Raw genomic sequence first — 25,521 nt, 5'->3', positions numbered from 1 at the left:
GTTTTGATTTCATAATACAATGTTAATTCTAGGAGTATTGTGCTCCCATATTCTGAGTTATTTGTTTTTGTTATTTTTCTCAACTGATTATTTGATCAAACTCTTTAAAGCATTTCCCTGGCAAATTGGTTGCCATGGCAAGTGTAAATTGATTCTAGAAGTATTATTTTTGATAAGCATATTCCCAAAAAAAAAAAAAGAGGGGAACATTTGTAAAAGTTTTCTTTTTTCAAAAAAAAAAAAAGTTCTTTGAGATTCTGTTGTGCTTTAACTTGTATTTAAGTATGTTCTGATTTTTCACAAAAGTAATTGTATACTAAGTAAAAAAAAGGGTATTATTTGAAATTGTTGCATAATTATATATTATATTTTGAGTCAAGATGTATTCACATTTTTTGCAATCATTTATTATCCTCAATTTTTAAATCCATATGAGACTTGGATTATGGGAACTTATCATTTAAGACATTAATTGCCTTTATTCTGAGTTATCAGATGCCAGTTGGCCAAGGTGCCATCCAATCACAAGAGGAATACATGCAAGAGCAGACACTGAACTGTCACATGAGGGGAGACATGCATGAAGTCAAGGTATGGCTGAGAGAACGGCTTTTGACAAATGTTGAGGTTGGATTCTCTTGGTTTAATATTTTATTTTATTTTTCCCCACAATATTGTACAGATGGCTGGAAGTATTCATCCCACCCATCTCACTTCTACACCTGGCTTCTATGCTCCCTCCTATATGCCTGATGCCATGGACATCTTAATCCCATGGATCTGATTAAGTCTGACTCAGTTTCCTCCAATATGTTCGGTGGCATGGACGTATATTCCATCCACCTATTTTAAGCCTGGCATACTGCATTGGCAGTATATATTGCTCAAGTGTGGGACTGCTCATATCCCATCATTTCTCTGTTCTTTTATGGTAACCCCCATAATTATCTCAGGTGTCATGATAAATACAGTGTTGAATTTGGCCTTGACACCTGTTACCAATTATATTAGATTTTCTAATTTCTCATAATGGCATGAGGATAATTAGGCAGATGATGCAAAAAGTGATGAAACAAAGATAAAAATTATTTTAAAAAATTAATATCACAGCAATTGTCTTCTCAATTACCCTCCATAAGGGGGGACTATAGTAATACTATAATTTTAAAGAATGTTTCAATTTTTGTTTTATTATATGTTTCATGTGTAACAACTAAGATTCTGAATTCCCTTAGACATGTTTTTGAGAACTTTCATTGTTTGATTTGATTATTGACAAAGCTATTTTAAAGTTGTGTTAAGCTCAATTTTGTAGGAAATTTTCCTGGCTGATTACCAGCATCCACACATCAACCCCTGAAAAGACTTCCATTCCACGACTACACCTAGAGGACATCTGAGAAAAGACTTTCAGAGACTTTAAATGAACAGTTTTGATTTGTTGTTTTTGTTGTGTTTTTTCTCTTTCTGTTATAATATACACCATCTGTAACATGTACTCTCTGCAGAGGCCCTCCCTTTGCAAGACTAATGTCAAAGCGTCGGTTCATGAGGAAAAAAAAAAAAATCGCCCCTCTGGACAAAACTTTCCTCTCTTCCTTTTCTATATTGTTGTTCACATATTATTAGTTAGCAATAGTTATTATATTCTTTTTACTGTTCCGTCAAGGAAACATTTTGTTTCTTGAGGAACAACAGGGGGGACTGTAACGATTGGAATAACGCCACCTGCTGGATACTTACTGTAGAGGAGTTCTGCCCATGAAGGGAAGGTCTTTGAGGGCAAGACCAGGAGTCAGGAAGTGACGTGGGCTAGTGGGAGGAGGAAGGAAGAGACTGGCGCTCAGGCTCGCTCTCTTTCCTCTGGACTCTGGCGGAGAAGGGAGCTAGAAATGTGCTCTCCCTTTAATAGATAGGAATCTAGACCTTTCTCTCTCTCTTTACCAAATTCTTATTCTCCTTAATAAATGCTTAAAAGTCTAACTCTTGCTAAAGCTTATAATTTATTGGCGACCACTCATTAAATATTTTAGACAGACTAGCTAGAATTTTAGCCCTTAACAAACTAAAAGATTCTATAGGAACAGAGAGCATTTATGTGCAAAAAAAAAGAATTGATATTTGTTAATATTGCAAAGAAAGAAATGAATCTCAAAGTAAGCATAATGATCTAAGTTACGACCCCTTTTTGTCTGAGAAATTTTTCTTTAACCCCAGGTACGTAAGTATGTAAAGATAGATATACATGACCTTTTACTGTTGCCAGATTTTTCGCCACCCCCACATTCAGTTACATAACCCCATACTGGGTCACAACCCACAGTTTAAAAAGCTTTGATCTAGGTTATGGGGTATATGAATAAAAGTAATTAGTAAACTACCATAGCTATCATCAGCTATAATGAAGTAGAAAAAAATTTAACTAGTATAACATCAGTACAGGTCAAGGTTTGCATATGTCAACCTACATCACTCCAGACAAAAATATCCATAAAAATTCTCCATGAGTTACATGGTTACTAAACCCTAATCATTTCTGTAAGATTAAATTATATGTTTACATCCTAAGTACAATTTTTAAAAATTGCTTCAGTGCCTGTGAATACATCATTTTCTTGAAAAAAAGTCTTGGGGCAGCTAGGTGGCATAGTGGATAAAACATCGGCCCTGGATTCAGGAGGACCTGAGTTAAAATCCGGCCTCAGACACTTGACATTTACTAGCTGCGTGACCCTGGGCAAGTCACTTAACCCTCATTGCCCTGCCTAAAAATAAAAAAAAATTTAAAAGTCTTCCTCTAAATTTACAACATAAAAACTAATTTTTTGAATTTATGTCAAAAGCAATTTGAGAAATAATTTAAATAAATGATTCATATGAAATTAAATGCTGTGAAAACAATTATATGGTTCAGATATCATCAAGATATTATTGTCACTTCATAATGCTTAACAGATCCATTTTGATTTGAGAATTTGAGCAGCATTTCATACCTAAATAAAAAAGTATTTCTAATCTCAAAATGCTACAGCTATAATTATTGTTTTCATTATTCTATACCAAGAAGCATGAGTTCTTTCTTAAAGAAGATTATTCTGGGAAGAACAAATTAAGCAAAAATACTGCATTATGAAATAAGATAACAGTATGTTCTAATGCTTTCTAATTTAAAAAGTAGTCAAGTCCATTGTTAGTTCTAAGATCCACTATCATTCTTTCTCAGCGTCATACCGTATCTGTTCTGGAGTGCCTCCAGATGTTGCATTGGTTATGGCCCATGCTGCCTCTTTTCTTGTACGAAATTCAGCTTTCTGGAGAATTTCAATCAAAACAGGAAATATATTTGCATCTATAACAGCCTGAAGCAAAGGAAATGCAAACACACTGTCAGCACATAGCACTTTGTAAAAAATATTACCAAGTATAGTCATACTTAAATTGCACAACTGTTATGATTTATCTTGAAATGCTACTATGGTACTTATGTTACTTATTCTCAGAAATTTTGAAATATCTTCATCCCTCTAGTCTGACAATACACTATAGTATGTACTTTCTAAAAGGTCAATTTTATTTCCATAGTACTTTCACTAAAGGAATGCTATCTATCATAGCACACAGAGCTATTAAAAAAAAAAAAGCTTTACATATAAGAATAGTTAAGAACATGGCATCAGTTGTCCAAGAATCAGTTGGGAGAGGGTCATCACCAGAAGGCTGGCTATTAGATTTATTTGTTAACAGTGGCTATTCATGAGCACTATGTAATAACAGTGTGGCATGAATACAATCTGCTTCACTATCGGAGCCAAAAGTAATAAAATCATGGATCTTCTGAAATATTAAAAATGCAAATAATTATGAAATACTCATGAAACCACAGGGAAAATATTCACAAAACACTAAAATCTTAAAGTTATCATAAATGATCATCTACGAAAAAATAGAGCTGAAAAAAGACTCTAAGAATTCATCTGGTCCTTCCTCCCTTTCTAGAAAATTCATGCCTGAACTACCTAAAACTGATAAAAAATTTAGTTTACAAAAGCTATTTTACTAAAATTCATTCAGTTACTAATATCAACAATGATTTAACTTAAGTTCATCTTAATCTGTAATAAGAAAAAAATCTTCTTGCTCACATATAGCTGTACATTTTTTAAAGGTACATGTTACAAGTGTATGTATGTATGTGTGTACATGGGATTGTGGCTGTGAGTAGAAAGAGGTGTGTGTGTGTGTGTGTGTGTGTGTGTGTGTGTGTGTGTGTGTGTGTAATGTTATAAAGGCAGAAACAATAGGATTTAGCAATGGAATGGATATGTCAGTTAAAAGTGAGAAGACAAGGACTGGGAGCTTGAGTAACTGGGTCAGTGGCAGTCCCCTCAACAATAACAGGGAGGCCAAAAGAGGGAAGGGTTTTGGGGAAAAGAAAATAAATTCAGATTTGGACATGCTGAGTTTGAGATACCTAACCAGACAAGGCATGCAAAAGGCAGTTAGTTGGTAATGTACTTTTTGTGACTAAAAAAGAAAAATGAGAGTGCTCACAGATTGGGAAATGGACAAACCATGGTATATGAATATAATGGAATGTTATTATATCATAAGAAATAATTATGAACTTCAGATAAACTGAAGATTTGCATGAACTGATACAGATCAAGGAAAAGTAAGATTAAGAGCATACAAGACTACAATGATGTTTTTTTAAAACACACTAAAAACATAACAGAATTCAGATTAATTTAATGATCGATCAAGTCCATAGCACTGGCAAAGAAATTATTTTCCTCCTCTTATTAGTGAAATGGTGTGGAATATTTTGTGTGCTCTAACACATGGTCAATACTTCAGTTTTTTGTTTTGTTTTTGTTTTTGTCTAATGCTTTTCTTTGATACAAGATGTTTCTATTGTAGAGAAAGGAGGTTATTGGGAAGGGACAGTGATGTAAAAAAACCCAAAAAGTGTCAACAAAATATTTTTTAAAGTAATATTAAAGAGTATTATATGCACTGAAAAACTAGGCCTACAACTGTCCATTTCAAAACAAGAAAATCAATGGGAATAATACTATACCTAAATGGGGAGGAAATGGACCAACTGCTCAATCACTTTAAAAGTAAGCAATTACAGCTAACATTGAGCATAATAAATATATTCCAATGAAATACAACAGATACAGGTAAATCATTGTCAGACTACAAGAAACTTCCCAAATTTTTCTGTTGTCTTGAAATTTTATTTTATCAACTACTACTCCAAAGACTCAGTTGTCCAGTAGGGTTTTTAGCACTATTTATACTATAGAGAAATGTATATAGTTTTGACCTACAGCAGAAGCACCTCCTTTAAGTTAATGAAACAGAAGTAAAACGATACTTAAATATCAATCAGAAAGAAGCATACCTGAATCTGTGCTCTATTTCCTGCAGTGATGTTAGACACAGTCCAGCAAGCCTCTTTTCTAATTGATTCTTTTGGACTACTCAGTAGGTGTAAGAGGCAAGGTAATGCAGAGCAATTCAGAATTACCTATAAAAATTTAGAGCTTGAAACAATCTTTAAAATACAAATATTTATAGTTATAGTTACTCAAAAATGAATTTATGAAATGATCCTTGACTCCAAGGAACCTCTTAGTTTTCTAACAGGAAAAAAAATGTAATAAAAGAATAGATGGGGTTTAAAAAAATACAAATATTTACAAGTAAATTTTGGAGAGTAATTATTATATAAGTTAAAACCAATGACAATATCTTCCATTTGAAAACAGACTGGCACTTGTTAGTTTGGATAGATAAATCAAGAGTTAAATGAATTTTTGAGCTTTCATGGAAAAGTTTAAAGAAAGGGGTCATGGGGGTAGGGACACTTAACATGTTGCCACAGAAATCTTGCTGAGACAAAAAATTCAGATCATCATGGGTTGATGGAAGACCCTCAGATTTGGAAAAGCTCTGACAGCATCAGCATAACCCTCTACCCTTGCCTCTCTTGCTTGAACAAACTGAGAAGATTCCACTTGGGAGGTAAATGAAGAGGCATTCATACCAACATTGTAACAATGGGACTAATAATCTACATGCTTTCCCCTTGCTACTACTGCCCCTCTAATACTTGTGATTCAGAAACACTGAGACAGCACAGAAGAGGTAACTTAGAAGTCAGAGAACCAAGGTTCAAATCTCACCTTTACTGATTACTTCTTATTGCAACCTTAGACAAGATACTTTTCCTGTAAAGGTCCAAATGAAGTCCTATTCTTCTAGTACAAAGTGTTCCTCCATCTCTCCAGCCCCGATCTTTTCCTTTGCTGAACTACTATACATCTAACTGGCCAGATATAATACATGCTTGATGCATATGATATTATATTTATATTTTGTATTGCTGATATTGTGTATGTATACTCCTCCCATAATGCTATTTAAATGTTCTTTCCCTTGAGGACTTGGAAAGCGTCCCATATCTCTATCTCCAAAACACAATACCATGACTGAAAGAGTAAATGCCTAACAAATATTTAATCATGTCACCAAGAGTATATCTATTTGCACATGGAAAGATGTATATGATATGCTTGAAGGAACCATCAGTACGAAACAAGTAACTTTGCAATACATTAAAGTATACATTCTACAGCCATTTAAAGAGACATCTTATTGAAGTCTGAGCTCACCTGTGTTTGAATGTCATCACCTGTCACAATATTACCAACAGCTCTTAGGGCAGGTGATACCACTTTATAATCATTATGCCTAAAGACAATAAAAAATTAATTTGCATACATACAACAAGACAGATCAATTATACATTTCTAAACTGTTTCTCTCTTAAGTAAGTACTAACAATAAATCTGACAGCTGTAATCCATTAATAATGAATTATTTCTACTACAGGGAAATCCATGTTTAGGAGGTAAATGATACTTTAACTACCATGAAAATTCCTTAAAAGGAGAGTAGAAACCTGGTCTTATACAAATATCTCACCCCTGACAAGTCCCCAGTCTTGCCTGAGCACAAGATTAAGTGCCCACTACCTGCCACACACTATGTTAGGAGATAGGGATAGAAAGACAAAATAAAAACAGATTGTTCCCTTAAGAAGCTTACAGCCTACTGGGGGCAAGCAACATGTACATGATAAGTCAATAGGAACAGAAATTAAATACGAAGGTAAGAAATTAAATACTAATTTGGGGCCAGGAAAAAAAGTACTAATAACTAAGGGAATGGTTTCCTGTAGAAAATGGCACTCTGACTGAGCCTAAAAGGGATCTAGGGATTATATGAGACAGAGATTATGACGAAGAGCATTCCAGGTATGGAACTGGAGGCCATTTTGACAGGAACCTAGAAGTTTTTAAGGGGGAATAGCATGAAATCAGTCTGGAAAGACAGACTAGAGCCAGACTGTAAAGGGCTTTAAATGTCAAACTGGGGAATTTTTACTTAATCCTGAAGGAAATAATGAGCCAGGAGAATGACGTGATCAGACTGATTCTTTAGAAATATCAACTTGACACTTTAGGGCTGGTGGATCAGAGAAGGGAAAGAACGGAAACAAGGAGACCAATTGGGAGGCTATCAAAGTAATTAAAGGAGGTAAATGTAAGAGGTGTTAAGGAGGTAAAGTTTACATAATTTAGGAGTCAAACTAGATCTGGGAAGTGGAGCAGAACAATGAAGAGTCAATGATGACTACCAAGGTGAAACTTGTGTGATTAGAAGGCTAGAGATGCCATAGACAGAAATAGGAAAGGTAGTAAAAAAGGATTATTATACAGAGAAAGAAAACGAGTTGCTTCAGACATGCTGAGATTAAGATGTCTATAGGACAGGGAGCTGGTTACGTGAAACTGAAGCTCAGGATAGATATGAGAGATGGCTATGTAGATTTGGGAGTTATAGGACCACAGAAATAAATGAATTCATGGGAGCTGATGAAGTCCTCCAACAGTGCACAGAACGAAAATAGAAGATGACCAGGACTGAGCCCCAGGGTAGCTCTCTGCATGAGGAGGGCAGGACATATATGATAATTCAGCAAAGAAGAATAAAGAGGCTCTAGTCAGATAGGAGGACCAGAAGAGAAAGACATCACAAAAGCCCAGGAAGAGAAGTATTGAGGAGGGGGTAGTCAAGAGTATCAAACACTGCAAAGAGGTTAACAAAGATGAAGGAAGAAACCAGTAATTAAAGACTGATACTTAATGCATGAAAGGTAATAAGAGAAGATGACCAGAGGTCATGGTGAGGATGAAGAGCAAGTTTCGTTAACATTACTAAATCTCAAACTACACTACAAAGGAGTAATCATCAGAAATAGAAATATTCAGTGTTGGTATACATATATATATATATATATATATATATATATATATATATATATATATATATATATATATATATATATGATCAATGGACTAGATAAGGCACACAAGATGCAGAAGTAACAGAACATAGCAGAAGTGTTTAATAAACCAAAGGACAAAAAATACTGGGCCAAGGACTCACTATTTGACCAAAACTGCTGGAAAAATTGCAAAGCAGTTTTGATTAAATTAGATCAGCATTGCCAGAAAAGTCAACTCTGCCAGAGCTCCAGTTGATCTTGGTGTTCTGGCCCTAGGCTAGGTTGCCAGGCAGAAGGGAGCTTAATGATAAGAGTTAAAATAAAAGCAGATAAGTATCAGATACCACAATGTCTTTTTTTTTTGGGGGGGGGGCAATTTAGTGGAATGACAGTGGCAAGCAAAGGCTAGGGCTTCCACGAACAAAGATGCTTTCATGACACATTTTTAATTATTCTCTGAATCTATTTCAACAACTTGCTTAGAGAATTTCCCATCAGATTAGGAATTTGTTAAAGAATCCCTGCCCAGGCATAGTCTTCCAAACTTCAGGGGTTATCTATTGTTTTTAAAGTTCAAATTCTTCTGTCTGGCATATTTTAGGCTCTCCACAATATGGTACTACCATAGTCACTGAGGTAGAACACTGGATAGAGCTCAAGAGTCTGGAATAGCCTTGTTGGAATCTTATCTTTTTAGCTGTGTGACCCTGGGCAAGTGACTTCACATCTCTGTGATTCCACTTCCTCATTAGTAAAATGAAGATGATAGCGCTTACCTCACAGGGTTATGTGTATCAAATGAGCTTATTTATGTAAAGCATTATATAAGTATATTATGGAATGTTGTACCAGGTTTATATGTGCTGGGTTAAGCAGATTTACAAACTATATACTCTGTAGTTTGAAGTAAGCTGACCTTCACAAAACGGACAAGTGGTTTAAAAAGATCCCTGCATGGACAATGTTAATAATGTGGAACACATGCAAACAAGGAAATTTCCCACTCATACTATAGGCTTTGTCAGTCACATTTCAAGGAAAACCTAATTAGGCTAGACAAGAAATGAGCCTCCCCAATCAAGAAGATTATTTGAAATATGAATATTTTGTTCACTGTCATTTATAATGAACTTCGCTGGCATCCTGCCAAGATAGCTTCCTAAACTGGAGGCAGACTGCTCCCCAACTAGATATTCCGGAAAAAATCCTGAAATTCCCACAAATACTTTTTTTTTAAATGAGAAACTCCAGTAAGTGACATCTTCCACCTCAGAATAGCACAAAAAGTCAGCTAGAGGCTCATGGGCAATAAGAATGTTAGCCCTTTCAGTAAGGCAAGCAACAGTATAACCAGACAGGATCCACGAAACATTCAAGACTGTGGTCTAAAGACAGTAAAAGTAGAGAGCTTTCTTGAGAAAACCCCTGATAGTCAGAGTCCCAGGGTAGAGACATTAGAAGCTCCAAGGAGTGGAAAAGGACCAGCATGATGTCAATGAGTGTAATACTTAAAATAGGAGAACCCAGATCCAGGGACCCTGAAATCCCTAACATTGTCCTGAAATATCAGAAGGCCCTGAAGACCAAACCCTAACCCCAGGAGCTGGAATTCAGCACCAGAACTCAAGGCAAAACTAAGCAGAGCTGTTCACCATACCAATAAGCCCATGGAGGGTGCCTGATTCTGGCACCAAGGCCCAGTATAGGAACTGAAACTACAGATTTTTTTAAAGAAAATACCAAAGAGTATCAGAACATTATTAAAAATATAATTCCTCTGGGGGTAGCCAGGTGGCGCAGTTGATAAAGCACCGGCCCTGGATTCGGGAAGACCTGAGTTCAAATCTCACTTCAGATACTTGACACTTACTAGCTGTGTGTCCCTGGGCAAGTCACTTAACCCTCATTGCCCCACCAAAAAAATAATAATATATATATATAATTCCACAACAGCAGCAACTACTCAAAGGAAAAAATGGATTTTCCAGAGTAAATGAATACTTAAAAGAAAGCAAACAAGATTTAAAAATTAAATAAAAGCTCTTTAGGAAAGAACTGGAAGGAGAATAAATAGCTTAGAAGTGGCAAACCTTACCCAAGAAATGAAATCCCTAGAAAAACTCAAATATAAAATAACCCTATGACATGGCATTATGGCATTAGATCAAAACCAAAAGACTAAAAAGCATTCTTTAAGTATTACAAACACAAAAGTCCAGAGAAACCTAGAAAGATAAATTTATTTCAGCAATATAATGATATAATGCTATCATTCTAATAGAGGGAGAAAAACAAATGCCCCTTCAGAGAACCTAAATGTCTTCTTAGGACACTGAGGGAGTTAAATAAGAAAAAGAGAAGTCTTGGGGGTAGGTTGGTTCTATTCTGAGGGTCTGAAGCAAGGAAAAAGAAGAGGGGTTGGAGGGGGTCAGTGTAAAAAGAACATACTAGAGTAAAAAGCAAGAAAAAAAGGGGGTGGAACCTTTCTTTTTCATAATTGGGATGCATGAGAAAACCATACAAACATGGAGGAAATGGTGGGGAGAGTGGGCATCAGATGAACCACACTTTTATCTGAAATTTACAGAAGGTTATACACATACACTCAATCTGTTGCAAAAATACACCACACTCAACAGAGAAAGGGGTGGATAAAGAGACAAGTAGGTAAGAGTGATAATGAGTGTGGAAAGAATATTAAGTAACAAGCAGAATACACAACCTGATCCTGAAGGGGAAGTTAAAAAGGGGAGAGAAAGAAAGTAACTAGAATCTAAGTTAGGTGCCTTACATTGCCTCTTGGGCAACTTGTGAGTAGATGAACAAATTGTGTGATTTAATGGAATATTAATGCACTGTAAGAAATAAAAAGTAAATTTCATAAAACTGTGAATACTATATTGGCACAGTAAAGGAAGAATAAGAACCATATATACAAGGAAAACAACATGGTTTAAAAACAAAGACTTAAGGACTCTATTCAAAGCAATGATCAACCATGTCTCTAGAAAATATATGATGAATCATGTTACCCACCTCCTCACAGAGAAGTAATGGACATGATATATTATAACTGATGACCACTAGCACATAAACAGAACTTTAAAATTTGCAAAACACTTTACAAATAGTATCTTATTCAATCCCCACAACAACTCTGGAAAGGAGGTGCTATTAATCCAATCCAACAAGCATTTAATAAGCACCTATCATGTCCCAGCAATATGCTAAGGATACAATACAATAAACGATAGCCCCCTACCCTCAAGGAGCTTACAATCTAATTGTGGAGACAACACACAAAATGAGGCAGAAAAGCACGGTAGGTTAAACTAGGAAGTACCCAGTGTGGGTACCTTGTTATGCAGGGTTGAAATAAGGCAGAGCTACAAATTCACAGTAGAGTGGGCCAGAAAGTTCAATTTCTGCCCTGTATAAAAGAAAGCATTGGAAGGAGTTTGATAATCTACCATACAGCCCTCTAATTAAAGGGAAGAGGAGACTGAGGGAGGTGGTGTTGATCAAAGCTTTAGTTAGGAGCATGGTGATGAGATTAGAAGTAATGAGCTTACCCCAAGCTTGTAAAAATTGAAACTAGAATAGCAGATGCAAAGTGACTTTTACAGATAAAGAAAATTAGTAAAACAGAGGTTAAATGACTCACAAAGCTAGTGTCTGAAGCTGGATTTGAACTCAGGTTTTCCTGACTCCAGACTTAGCTCTATTCACTGTGCCACCTGGTGTGTCAGGCACCAGGTTGGCAGTCTCTAGTATTTACCATACAAGGCATACAGGACATACTTTTTGGACATGCTCATTGTGTTAAATCTGTTTTGCTTATTGGTTACAGGGGTTTTTTGCCACCCTTTTCTTTCTTTTTCTCCATTTTTAATTAGAAGAGAAGGTAACTCAATACAGAGATATAGATATCGGTATAGATACAGATAAATATCAATATCTATATGTGAATATGAAAAAATAGGGTCATTATAACATTTTTTTTAAATGCAGAGAAGTTCAGAAGGAAATGGATAAGCAGGGCAGTTCTGAAATATGCAGAATTTAACATATACTTTTTAAAAAGCAAACAGTGTAAAATGGAGATTCACAATATCATATAGAGGCAGCTAGCTGATAGCAGAGAGGATAGAGCCCTGGGCCTAGAGTCAGGAATACCGGAGTCAAAATCTGAACTCAGACACTTAGTAGCTTTGTGGCCCTGGGCAAGGCACTCTAATTGTCAGTTTCCTCATTTGTAAAATGGGAAAAATAACAGCACCTACTTCCCTGGGGTGTGGGGAGGATCAAATAAAATAATGATTGTAAGTAGCTTAGCATCAGTGCCTAGCTCATTGTAAGCATTATTTAAATATTATTTATTATCACTAATAATATTATTATTATTAAATGAGGATAACAATAGCACATATCTTGCAGGGTTGTTGTAAGGATCAAATGAGATGTTTTAATATGCACTTAGCACAATGTCTAGAGAATAGTATTATATAAATGTAAAATATTATTTGCATATTTAGGGTAACTAGGTAGTATAGTGGATATAGTACCAAGCCTGGAGTCAGGAAGACTCATCTCCATGAGTTCAAATCTAGCCTCAGACACTTACTAGCTATGTGACTCTGGGCAAGTCACTTAACCCTGCTGCCTCAGTTTCCTCATCTATAAAAATGAACCGGAAAAGGAAATGGCAAACCAGTTCAGTATCTTTGCCAAGAAAATAAAAAAATGAGGTCACCGAGTATTGGACACAACTGAAAAGACTAAACAACAACAAATTATTTGCATAATTTGTGAATGGAAATGAAAATTGCATTGAGTACATCCAAAGATGCATTTCTTTCATTTGAATCAACATTATTTTGTGAGGTATTCTCTTTCAGCTAAGACAATCATTAAAACTAAGTATCAAAACAAACCAAACCAGTCCTTCAAATTACTGTATCATAAAGTTTGTTTTGTTTTGTTTTGTTTTGTTTAGTGAGGCAATCAGGGGTAAGTGATTTGCCCAGGGTCACACAGCTGGTAAGTGTTAAGTGTCTGAGGCCGGATTTGAACTCAGGTACTCCTGACTCCAGGGCCGGTGCTCTATCCACTGCGCCACCTAGCCACCCATCATAAAGTTTTAATCCAAAAAAATGTTTTAAATGAAGCATACTCAATTATATTACTTTTAAAATATTAATATTTTTTAAGTTCTGTGGTAATAAGAAAATTTTAAGTATTCCAATTTATTTCCTCTTTTAATTTCTACCTGTGTTTGTTTTATTAATATAGAACCAATATACATATATATTGGGTTGCATGTCCAAAATGTTTTACTAAAAAGTTGATGTGATCAAAACTGTTTAGAGACCAAAGATAGAGTGTGGGACTTATCAAGAAAACCTGAGTTTAAATTCATACATACATTTCTGAGTTGCCTGTCAGTCATTACCTGTCTCATACAGTGTCCTTATTTTACAAATGACAAAAAATAGCACCTATCTCATTGGGTTACTACTATGAAGATCAGTTTAAATAATACATGTAGAGCCCTTTCTAAGTCTCAAAAAGTTAAATAAATTTGAGCTATAATTATTACTTTTAGACTACAGCAAGGGCTAAATTTAATATACAATTATACATTTCTTAATCATACAATTATACTTACATCAAAAGTTCCACCAATCTTCGACAGACTCCAGAGTCAATGACTGCTTGGATTTTGTCATTGGGCCCATCAGAAAGATAAGAAAGAGCCCAACAAGCATCTGCTAATACATCTGAGTCACTGCTAAACAATAATCTTGATAGAACATTTAAGCAAGGTGATACCTGGAGAAAAAAAGACCCACAAGTTTAACTATTCCTCTGGTTTACAGGATTTCAGAGATGGAAGGGCACTCAGTGGCCATCTAATCCAAGCCATAACTGAAAAAAAATCCCTGCCACAACATCCTTAACAAATGGTCATCCAGCTTTTGCTTAAAGACCAAGGAGGGAGGAAGCTGGGGTGGGGGGAAGGTTGGGAGAACTCATGATCTGCTGAGGTAGCCCATTCTACTTTTCAATGGTTCTCATTACTAACATTTTTCTCAAATCAAGCCTATATTTGCCTCTGTGACTTCCTATTGTTACTCCCAGTCTGAGCCTCTGGAGCCACGCTTGTCTAACTTCTCTTCCTCATGAAATAACTTCAAATTATTGAAAGAAGGCACCACGTTCTCCCCTATATCTCTTCCAAGTTAAACATTCCTGGTTCCTTCATCCAATTCTTATATGGCATTAATTCCAGATCCTTCACCACCCTAAGTGCCTTGATCTCCTCAGATTATTAACATCTCTCCCTAAAATGTGGTGCCTAGAACTCAACACAATACCTGAGAATTGGCCTGACCAGGGCAGAAGACAACTAGATGAAGACCTTCTCGCAATTTTAATTTTAAACTAAATTTTAACATGTATAAATAAATGCCATGGCAATTTTTAAAAGGAATCTCAAACAGATCATTTACTTGTGCAATCAGTCCTTCCGACAGGCCTTGTCCTAGGAGGAGAAACACAGCTTTCAGCTTTGCAGCCTCAACCTACCCAGTTCCAGATTCACAGGATGCCACTGTTCCTTCTTTGTAGCGGCTGTGACACAGCGCTGGCCCCAGTAACTTAAATGTGAAAAAGGCGAGGAAGACAAGAGTCTGTCTCCATGGGAGCTGTCCTTTGGCTGAACGTCAGACACTCAGCAATGTTATTTTACTGTACAACGTGAGTAACTTCAATGGACCCGGCATTGGAATAAGAGTCAATAGGCCTATATCTTAGTCTCTAAAATGTTAACATTCATTGTGGTCTTAAGCGGTTCCTGTCCCCATCCTAAGTCTCCATTTCCTTATTTCTAACATAAGGATGGAACTTCTATTCAGTGCCTTCCAGCTCTTACATTTTCCCTTAAAGTCCAAGACATTTACCAACACGTCTAAGTCAGTCATACCTTACTGAAGTCTGGAGGGGGGTTCTTGCCTCTACATAAATTAGAAAGAGCCCATACAGCATTTCGAGTTGTTGTGAGTCTGTTTGAATTTGTCAGTAACCTGCCAAGAAAAGCAAAAAAAGGAATTGTCCCCTTATGGGAAAATTCTCAAACACATTTGGGGGAGGGGGGGGCGGTGCAGGGGGGGTTAGAATCTTTCTGGGAAAGGGACTCAATCCCTTGATGAACAAACATTTAACAGCCTACCAGATACTCTCTGTCCTGGGTATAAAGAATGAAACAATCCCTACTTGGAACCACCTTACAAGACTTTCTGAAACATAAAATTATTTTAGTTTTAACCTGGGTAGGTTTTGAAAAGCTGATAATGAAAATCACAAAGCACATTTAAAGTGCCAGTTACTACAATCAATCCAGTTATTTCTGAATAACTGAGCTCTACATTACCTCTAGGCATGAAAACAGAGATCCAGACATATTCAAGGCCTTAAAGAAATTAGAGCAAGAAAAAAGTAACAGAGGAACTGACATTTAAAAGATTGTTCTATGTCCTTTTCATTTGATTTGAACATGACATTTGTGGAAAATACAGTGTGTCTGTTTGTCTTCTATAAACCTGACATATGGAAGTTAAAGGACCTGGGAAACTGTTTGGCAATATGTAAATTGAAGTTAAAGACCAAACTGAATTTCTATGGACCAAGTGACTTAAAACAACTGACAAAGATGCAAACACCTCTTATTTTAAACAGATTATGAGGGGAAATTATCTGGCCTTTATCTAAAGTGGTTCTTGTTTCACTTTACAAAAGATTCTCTACTTTCTGGATTCTGTCAAATAGCTAATGATGAACATAATGAAGATTACAACTAAAAGATGCCTTTTGCTCTACAAGTTATTTTCTTTGTATCGGATTCCTCAAAGTAGGATAAAAGGGCATATGACCTTTTTATACTAAAGTCAAGAAATCATAACAGAAGATTTTTCGGCATCTAACACAAATAGTTCACACCAAATAAAAGCCCATAAAAATGCATTTAATATAAAACTCCTAATCAAAAATAACACAATAATACAGCATCACAGAAAAACTATGGTATAGTAAAAAGGTTAAGTACCCAGTTCCATTGCTCTTCATATACCCAAATGTTTTATGTACACAATTATTTCCCTATGGTGTTTTTATTATGAGGTTTATGATAGCTAGTTCTTGAAAATCTACAAAGTTCTCACCTTTCTCTGAATTCCAATTCCAATTATGGTCAACTGTGAAGCTTAGCACTTAGTTGATCTGTAAGTGTTTGAGGTATGTTTAATTTTACTCCACAATTATAATATAAACATCTTGAAAGCAGGTAACATTTTTTTTTAATTCTCATCTTTATTAACCACCTACTATGTGCAATGAACTGAGATGAGTTTTGAGGGACCTATTATAGATATATAAGAGATACCAGTTTGCAGTCTAGTAGCAACCAGACTGGAAAAAAATTAACATTTAAGTACATAAAAGGAATAGCATATTTCTTAAGTATTGGAAAAAGTCTGGTTTATTCCAAGGAGCAGCAAACTATGGACTCATGGGTCACAGTTTGTGAATTTCTGAATTATTAAAAATAGTTAATCAATCCATAAAACAATATGAATCAACCACAGAGGATCATAGATGAATTTATCTTTAAGAGTCAGGTGCTGGGGCAGTTAGGTGGTGCAGCGGATAGAGCACCAGCCCTGGATTCAGGAGGACCTGAGTTCAAATCCAGCCTCAGACACTTAACACTTACTAGCTGTGTGACCCTGGGCAAGTCACTTAACCCCAACTGCCTCACCAAAAAAAAATTTTTTTAAGAGTCAGGTGCCTAGAAATTCCCTCTTCCCACTCTGTTCACTAAACAAAAGACAACACCAACATTCCTGATCAAATTGCAGTCTTAATTTCCTGCCACTAAATGATTCTGGTTTCTTTAAGCAGTGGAAGAGTTTTAGTAAGAAAGGAGACATGGGTCTTTATAAAAAAGCAGGAAGACAAATTAACTAAATTGAGGGAAAAACCAATATATCTTTCAATACAATACAATGGGCCCTTATTAAGTTTATTGTTTGAGTACAAAACACATGACAATATAAAGGAAATGTAGAAAAAATGTAAAATAATTTTTAATAAGATGCAGTATGGTTTAGTGATTTTTTAATATGACAACTTAAAATTCACTTTTCAAATAATCTACTTGGCAGAAAATTAAGATTATTCCTATAATACTACATAAAACAACCCTCTATGAAACTCAATGTGAATTAATAAGTAGAAGGGAAAAAGGTGATGATAGGAGTTTATTTTTTAAATCACTTAAAAGATATACCTTCAAGATCATAGGTAAAATTCTATTTTTCAGAGTAGTATCAAAATCTCCTGCTTTCAAATTTAAATATAAAGTGTGTGCAAGAATCAAAAGTATACTGCCTATGACAATATTTTAATTTAAATATCTCAGTAGGCAATGTGATATTGCAAAAAAACCACAAGGCTTTAAAATCAAAAGACCAGGGTTCATGTCCTAGCCTCTGTTGTTTAATAGCTGTATGGCCCTGAGAACATTGAAGAATTTAGCTGATCAACTCATCTGTAAAATGATAAATTATAATAACCGCACTAAAAATCTGAGTTTTTGTGAGATCAAATAATGATGTACGTGAAAGCAATCTACAAATAGTAAACTGGCATACAAACAAACTATTTTTTCCCTTTTCTTCATTTCCCCTTTGGCTGTATCCTCTGGCCTTCTTATCTTACTCCAGGAAGGCACATCTTCATTCTAGAAAATCACTTCAGGCCTGTAACTCCCACTTCATGAGACTTCCTGTCTATAGGGTTCCTCCCTCTGATTGGAGAATAGAGTGAAGGGCTTCTTTCAGAACCTCCATTGAAGGAGGGTCCCCTAACCAGTCATCTTTTCATTTCCCACCTGGCTGAACTCCTCTGGATTACCCCATGTCCTTTTCAGCTTTCCTTTGTGTGTGGTCTTTCATCTAGAACTTTTACTTTAGTAAAGTCACTACTTCTTCACTAAGGGAAACGATCACAGATATAGAGTTAGAAGTGACCTTAGAGATATTCTTATCTAATCTGTTCATTTTACAGATGAGCAAACCATAGTCCACAGCAGGAAAATGATTTGTCTAATGTCACAAAAGGAGCATGAAGCACACTTGGGATTTGAACCAAGGTTTTGACTCCAAATCCAAAATTCTTTTCCTGACATCACAAAAGAAAGATGGCTAGCATTGCGATGTCTCATGATGGCATTAGGATTCTTCAAGGTTATTTATATGCCAGCAGAACATAACTTCCAGTAGGCCTTTCAATACCAGATTTCCAAGAAGCGCCATAATTTAAGATATTAGTTTCAAATGCATGATAATGAATTCATTTGTTTCTTTATTTGAGCCAGATCAACTCTAAGGTGGGGGAAAAAGGGGAGGGGAAATAAGGAGCAAGAGTCCAGGAAATCTATGCTGATGAAAAGAGTATCCACAACAATGAACCATAAGACTTTTAAAGACAAATGTTTTGAGTTTTTCTTACTTTATAAACAATAACCATTAAAAATCTGTCTCCAATGTATAATTGTCATTATTTTGCTTTATTTAAAACTGTAAGAGAACCTAAACACCCAAGTTCAAAAGCATCTTTTAAAAAATTTACGAGAAAAAAAATTTACCAGAGTAAGAAACATGGATTTTCTTTTATAATACACTAATTTAGCTATAACAAAAATGTAAATAAAATACTTACTCTAAGAGAGGGGGGAGTATTCCACAAATCAAAACAAAGTCTCTGCATTCTGCATTGTCACCAGCAATATTACCAAGTGCCCATACTGCCTTAAAAATGAAGTAAAAAATTAATTTAGATCAGCATTTCTGTACTAGCTGCATGTTATCAAACCAATTACCTTTCCAATGTCACATTTGACTACTTGAACAAGAAACTCTCAAGAGTATTTTTTTTAAATTAATACAAACCTAAGAGGGTTTTTAGCCACAAAAATAAACCTTTTGATAGAGTTACAATAAATGGAATCTTTAAAAGAAAATTATTCCCCAAGTGAATAAGCCGTTACCTTTTGCTTCTTTACAAATTAATGGACAGTTTATTCTGTTGTAGTTAAAGAGCATATCAGCCTAAATTGAGTTAGAGAGGTTTAATACTATTACTATCACCTCAAAAATCAATATTCCAATTACTGACAGCAAGAATGATCTAATACCCACAGACAGTAAATGTATATGCTTAAAGGAAAAAGGAGGTATTAAGTTCATTGCCTGAACAGGAGCAGATGATTGCCTGACATCAGATAACAGGACAAAAAATTGAATAAATAAAAGAAACAATTTTTTTAAAAGACTGGCACTAAAAAAATTCCATGGATTGACTATACTTAAAAACTACCTATAATCAGTTTCTTGCTTCAAGTGATTTCATATGCTAGAAAAGCAAATATAAGGTAACTACTAAAGTCAATAATTACCATGAGTGATGGCTAGAACAAAGAATGAAGAGACCTCTATGTTTCAGCCAATAACTGTCTGTCTGTCTCTCTCACCCCCTCCTGCCTTCGGCAAGTCAATCTCTCTGTACCTAGTTTCTTTGTCCAGAAAAACTTATGTAATTGTTATGTTAGCAAGGATTTAAATGACTAGGACTGGGTAAATCAAGACCTGGGTAAAAACTGGTTCAAGTTCAAGGTCTGATAATGCACATGATAGCTTAAGGGAAACTATGAAGGCCATTCTTCTAATCTCATTCCTATTCCTTGCTCAGTAAGATATATGGCCACATTTCAGGACTGATGGTTAATTACCTAGGAAATGAAATAGATATTAGGAGGAAAAAAAGATGAGGAGGAGGAAAAATTAAAGCTTCTACCAAGAGACAAATGATAGCACCTAGAACCCAAAATAAAAAGTCAGGGCATAGAGGCAGCCAGGTGGTGCAGTAGATAGAGCACTGGGCCTGGATTCAGAAGGACCCGAGTTCAAATCCAGCCTCAGACACTTGACACTAGCTGTGTGACCCTGGACAAGTCACTTAACCCCAATTGCCTCACCAAAAAAAAAAAAAAACCCAAATTAAAAAAAATCAGGGCATAAAGTTAAATTTTTAACAGAGTAGAGGCAAGGATTATGTTAATAAATGTTAATGGTGTATAATAAGGATGAACAATAACTAAGAATATCTAGGGCTGACTGACATTTAGGGAGAAACAAAGCCTGAGTCAAGGGGATAAAAGAAAAAAATGTGATTTATTGAATAGAAAGTCATGTATTTCAGGGAGAAAGAAGAATGTTAACTATGTGGTATGAGGCTTGTCTTGTATAGCTATCAACCAAAGCTAAAATACTTAATGTTAGATTTCCTCCAAATTACTCTGCAATCCTGGAAGGTGAGAGAGGGAAGATTCAAAAGCTACAATAATACCTTACAAGTTATTACAATACACCTTCCTTACATGATTAACAAAGATTAAATGAGACAATGTTGCTAACAGTAACTCATCAAGGCACAAAAGTTAAGGTTGTTCAACATCATAAATTATAATCAAATGTAAAGTGAAAACAGTTTTCACTGTGAGTCCAAGGGCATTGACAATGTTTTAAACTTGGTAGTAATGAAATCCATTTCCAGATTCTTTTCCCTAGTTAATGCAAATCAAGTGATAATTCCCCCTAAAACACAAGTAGTGTTCCTTTAGGTGCTATGCAATAGCTGGCCTGTTTAAACACAATTGCAACTGTTTTTCTTAACTTCTCAAATGAACAGCCTTTTTTACTCAATTCATTAATTTTTTTCCCAATCTCCTTCTCTATTAGTTCCTGCATAAGTTAAAGTTAAGCATCAAAAATTATAATGGGGGGCCGGGGCAGGTAGGTAGTGCAATAGATAGAGCACCAGCCCTGGAGTCAGGAGGACCAGAATTCAAATCCGGACTGAGACATTTGACACTTACTAGCTGTGTGACCCTGGGCAAGTCATTTAACCAATTTCCTCACCCCCCCCCCAAATTATACTGGGCCTCAAGAGAAAGGCATAAAGAATATTAATATTTTAATACAAGCATCATACTATTATTGTACCATAGCAATACAACTTATTTCCCAAGTCCTATACCCAAAATTTAAAAGTCACATACCTGACTTTTAAATGTGACAGTTGAGAAGCCTAAAATATGCTAGGACTAATGATGTGAATCAAGAACTACGGTAGGATAGGAAACCATTAGTTAGGAAAGGCAGAAAGAGTATAAAGCACAAAAGTTATTAACTAGAAACTATGGGTAGTAGAGAAAATAGAAATATAGGAATTCAAGAAACCACGCTATTATTTGTAGAGGTATGGCTGAGAAAACTGGTAGTAATAGTATATAAAATCAATCTAATTCTTGAATCTCAAAAAATTGGAAACTACTATATTTCGGATATCACAGAATCTAAGAATTGAGACTTTTGAGAGCTTAGTTCATCCACTCACACAGTACAAAAATCACTTCTACAACATCACTGATTATCTTACAATCTTCACCTGGATACCTCCAATGAGGCTACCTCATTTGGCAGCCCACTGGACAGATGGCCCAAAATAGAAAAAATTGTTTCTTAAGCTGAAATCTCCCTCTCTGTAACTTAAGCCAATCTGTCCTAGCTCTGTCTTCTATTTCCCATTCTTTGTGATGACCTTACAAATATTTGAAGACAGCTATTTACCATCTCTTAAGTCAAAAATGCAAATTAAAACAGCTCTGAGGTATCACTTCACACCTATCAGAGTGGCAAATATAACAAAAAGGAAAATATTGGATGTCTACCGGGATGTGGGAAAACTGGGATGCTAATCCACTGTTGGTCAAGTTGTGAAAGGATCCAACCATTCTGGAGAACAATTTGGAACTATACCCAAAGAGTTATAAAACTGTGCATACCCTTTGACCTAGCAATACTACTGCTAGGTTTATATCCCAAAGACATCCCCAAAAAGAGAAAAAGACCTATTTATACAAAAACATTTATAGCAACTCTTTTTGTAGTGGCTAAGAATTGTAAACCAAAGGAATGTTCATCAATTGGGAAATGTCTAAACAAGCTGTGGTATATGATGGTGATGGAATATTATTATGCTATAAGAAATGACAAGCAGGATGATTTCAGAAAGGCCTGGAAAGACTTGTATGAACTGATGTATAGTGAAGTGAGCAGAACCAGGAGAATGTTGTACACAGTGACAGCAATATTGTTTGATAAATAACTGTGAATGACTTACTACTCTCAGCAATACAATGATCTATGACAATCCCAAAGGACTAATGATGAAGCATATTATCCACCTCCAAAGAAAGAACTGAAATTGACTGAACACAGACTGAAACGTTACTTTTTACTTTCTTTCATTTTTATCTTATTCAAGTTTTCTTATACTATCTAAGAAGATGGTGTTAGAGAATGGAATTTTGCTTTCTATAGCAATGCTTATGTAGAGAGAAAAGATAGATGGTCTATGAACCACAAATGTACTACATACAAGAAGGAGGAAGAATGGAGCTTTCTGGGCATTTGCTAACCTAATCAGGAAGGCTTTAAATTGAAAACAGACAAGGAAAAAAAGACACAAAAACATTTGTTAAATCAAGTACCACAGAGATGAGAAAGTATGATATAGAATAATAGAAGTATTCATGTAAAGAATATATTGGGAGGGGCAGCTAGGTGGTGCAGTGGATAAAGCACAGACCCTGGATTCAGGAGGACCTGAGTTCAAATTCGGCCTCAGACACTTGACACTTACTAGCTGTGTGACCCTGGGCAAGTCACTTAACCCTCATTGCCCCACCAAAAAAAAAAAAAGAATATATAGGAACAATATCAGAAACAATACTACAGGTCTGTGTCTATATACCAATTTTGTTGACTGTCCATTCTTTGGAGTCAACAAATCTTGAAATCTTATCAAAAAGTTCCCTCAAAGACACCACATAGACTTGGTAGAATAGAACCCATGACTCCAAAAAAGGTAATTTTGTTTTAAAAAAAAATTGCTCAACTACATGCCAATAAGCTGTGATGAAATCAGGAATTTCAATGATCTTGCTAATTTCTCCACTAGTTCATACTTTGCCACTTTAAACCACCTAATTTCATGTAATTCTTCTATCTTTCTATAAATCCTCCAAAGAAGATATTTACGATACAATGGAGAAGGTCCTCAGTCCTCTTAATTATTTCCTGGTTACCAGTAAGCACTCACATTGTTGTTTGTTGCTACATACCTAGTCAACCTCCTTGTCTAATCATTCACACCCTTGTTAATACCTTTTAACTTCACTTCTTGCATTCAAGTCACTAATGGTAATATGCTTCAGTCTATCATTACTATGTAATGTTATTGACTTTTGGGTCACTTCTAATTCTGTTTTTCCTGACATCATTGTATTCTATGCTTTGCAGCTACAACTACCATCACTAAAAGGATATTGCTAATTAAAAGGGAGATTTATGAAAGCACTACATTAACTTCCTAACTGAAATCTTGCCTGATATTCTGTCATTTACATGTGAATCTAGCTCAAAATCTATGTTTATAAGCATAAATATATGTATGTCAATCTGGGCAGTATGTGTTTTTCATCCATGCTCTTTCCAGTGGATAATTAAATCGATCTCTTTTCAAAGATGATACATTTTACTGAAGAACCATTATAGGCTTCCTGGATTAAATACAATCAGTCTACCATCCACAAAGAGTCAGCAGAGAACTTTGCCAGAGAGGGAGTCAACTGAACTCCATGCAGGTGGGCTTACTTCTCCTTATTTACGCCTAACTTAATGTTATTGATCAAATTATCTGTCACAGAATAACATTTTTCGACATTTGTTACAGACTCATTATTGGAGAGGAGCTTTTAAGGTGGTATTTTGTTGAGTTAAATGCTTTTCCTTTGGGGGGGGAAGGAAGGGGGAGGAGGGGGGAAGGGAGGGACCAGGGGGGAATGAAGTGAAGGGAAGGGAGAAGGGAAAGAAGAAGAACCAAACACACAAAGCAAGGTCTTATAGTCTTTACATGTACCTGTCACTTATGTCATTATAAAGATGCAGTTTGCTATAGAAAAGTATTTATGAAAGCCTACCTGCTACATTCTCATGTTTTTATGAAGGATTCCCTTGACGAATGCTAAGACCATTAAAGATTTCAGAGATGAGAAATATGCCCATGAGGTCAGTATTTCTCAGTTGAATGTGTATATAAAATTACTATCTATAAATTTTTTTCCCTTCTTTTAGAATCTCCCATCTTGGGAATTTATTTTTTAAATGTTAGATAAATGAATTACATTTCCTTCAGGCAATACAATAGAGTGGAAAGAACTTGACTTTGGAATAAGAAGACCTAGGTTCAAATGCTGATTCTGCCATTGACTATTTGTGTGATCCTGGTCAAGACTCTTCACTTCTCTAGGCCTCAGTTTCTTCATCTCTAAAATAAGGAGGGTTAGACTAAATGACCTCTAAGGCCTCCCCTAGCTCTAAATCTATAAGCCTACTACCTCCGGCAGATTTCTTCTTCAACTAGGTGCAGCCATTCTTACCAACTCCATGGTCCCAAATGCTACTGCTATTTCTCACACAGTGCATTTACGACTCAGTTTGTAGAGTCCAACTGCAGCAATTCAGCTATTATCAGTGATAGGAACATTAGCCGATATAATCTAGTTCACATCCATTTGTTGCCCTCATTCCAGGTTTCATCTACAAATGACCTTGAAAGGGTCTGGCTTAGCTGGCTCTCACACCAAGCCCTCTGCAGGCTCATTTTCCCCTGAGGAGCTTTTTATAAAGCTTTTTGTGAGGTGATACAACTTGTAATATTCCATCCTCCTCCTTCATGTTTTGCAAATCAGCTTGTACTCTAAAAACAGTGTTGCCCTTGGCTGCCATGTTGCTCCACTTGATAAGAGCAAACATCTGCTAGGTGAGGCAAGTTCTGGGCTCGTTCTGTCTCCTTGTTGTGGTGACCATTTTTTAATAGTAAAACTTCACTAAGAAGTGGTGAGAGATTCAATGTCTTTACTTTTGTTTATTTCACATATTTTGGAACAGACAGATTGCTTAAACTGTAGGAACTAC

The 25,521-nt window shown here is 35.7% G+C and overlaps 1 protein-coding gene across 1 annotated transcript in view; it reads right to left on the bottom strand.

Moving 5' to 3' along the window:
• KPNA5 (karyopherin subunit alpha 5) overlaps positions 1 to 25,521 on the bottom strand; it is a 55,627-nt gene that overhangs the window by 6,502 nt on the left and 23,604 nt on the right. The window contains exons 7-12 of the mRNA XM_044004221.1: positions 19,142 to 19,230; positions 15,348 to 15,447; positions 14,031 to 14,194; positions 6,684 to 6,762; positions 5,411 to 5,536; positions 3,232 to 3,359 (exon numbers count right to left, since the gene is read on the bottom strand). Coding sequence (XP_043860156.1) covers positions 3,232 to 3,359; positions 5,411 to 5,536; positions 6,684 to 6,762; positions 14,031 to 14,194; positions 15,348 to 15,447; positions 19,142 to 19,230 — 686 coding nt within the window. The remainder of the gene's footprint in view (positions 1 to 3,231; positions 3,360 to 5,410; positions 5,537 to 6,683; positions 6,763 to 14,030; positions 14,195 to 15,347; positions 15,448 to 19,141; positions 19,231 to 25,521) is intronic.

Source organism: Dromiciops gliroides, chromosome 4, assembly GCF_019393635.1.
Source record: "Dromiciops gliroides isolate mDroGli1 chromosome 4, mDroGli1.pri, whole genome shotgun sequence".
In the NCBI taxonomy this organism is placed as follows: domain Eukaryota; kingdom Metazoa; phylum Chordata; class Mammalia; order Microbiotheria; family Microbiotheriidae; genus Dromiciops; species Dromiciops gliroides.
Note: the sequence above shows the minus strand (reverse complement) of the source record. Positions and strands in the feature narration are given on the sequence as shown.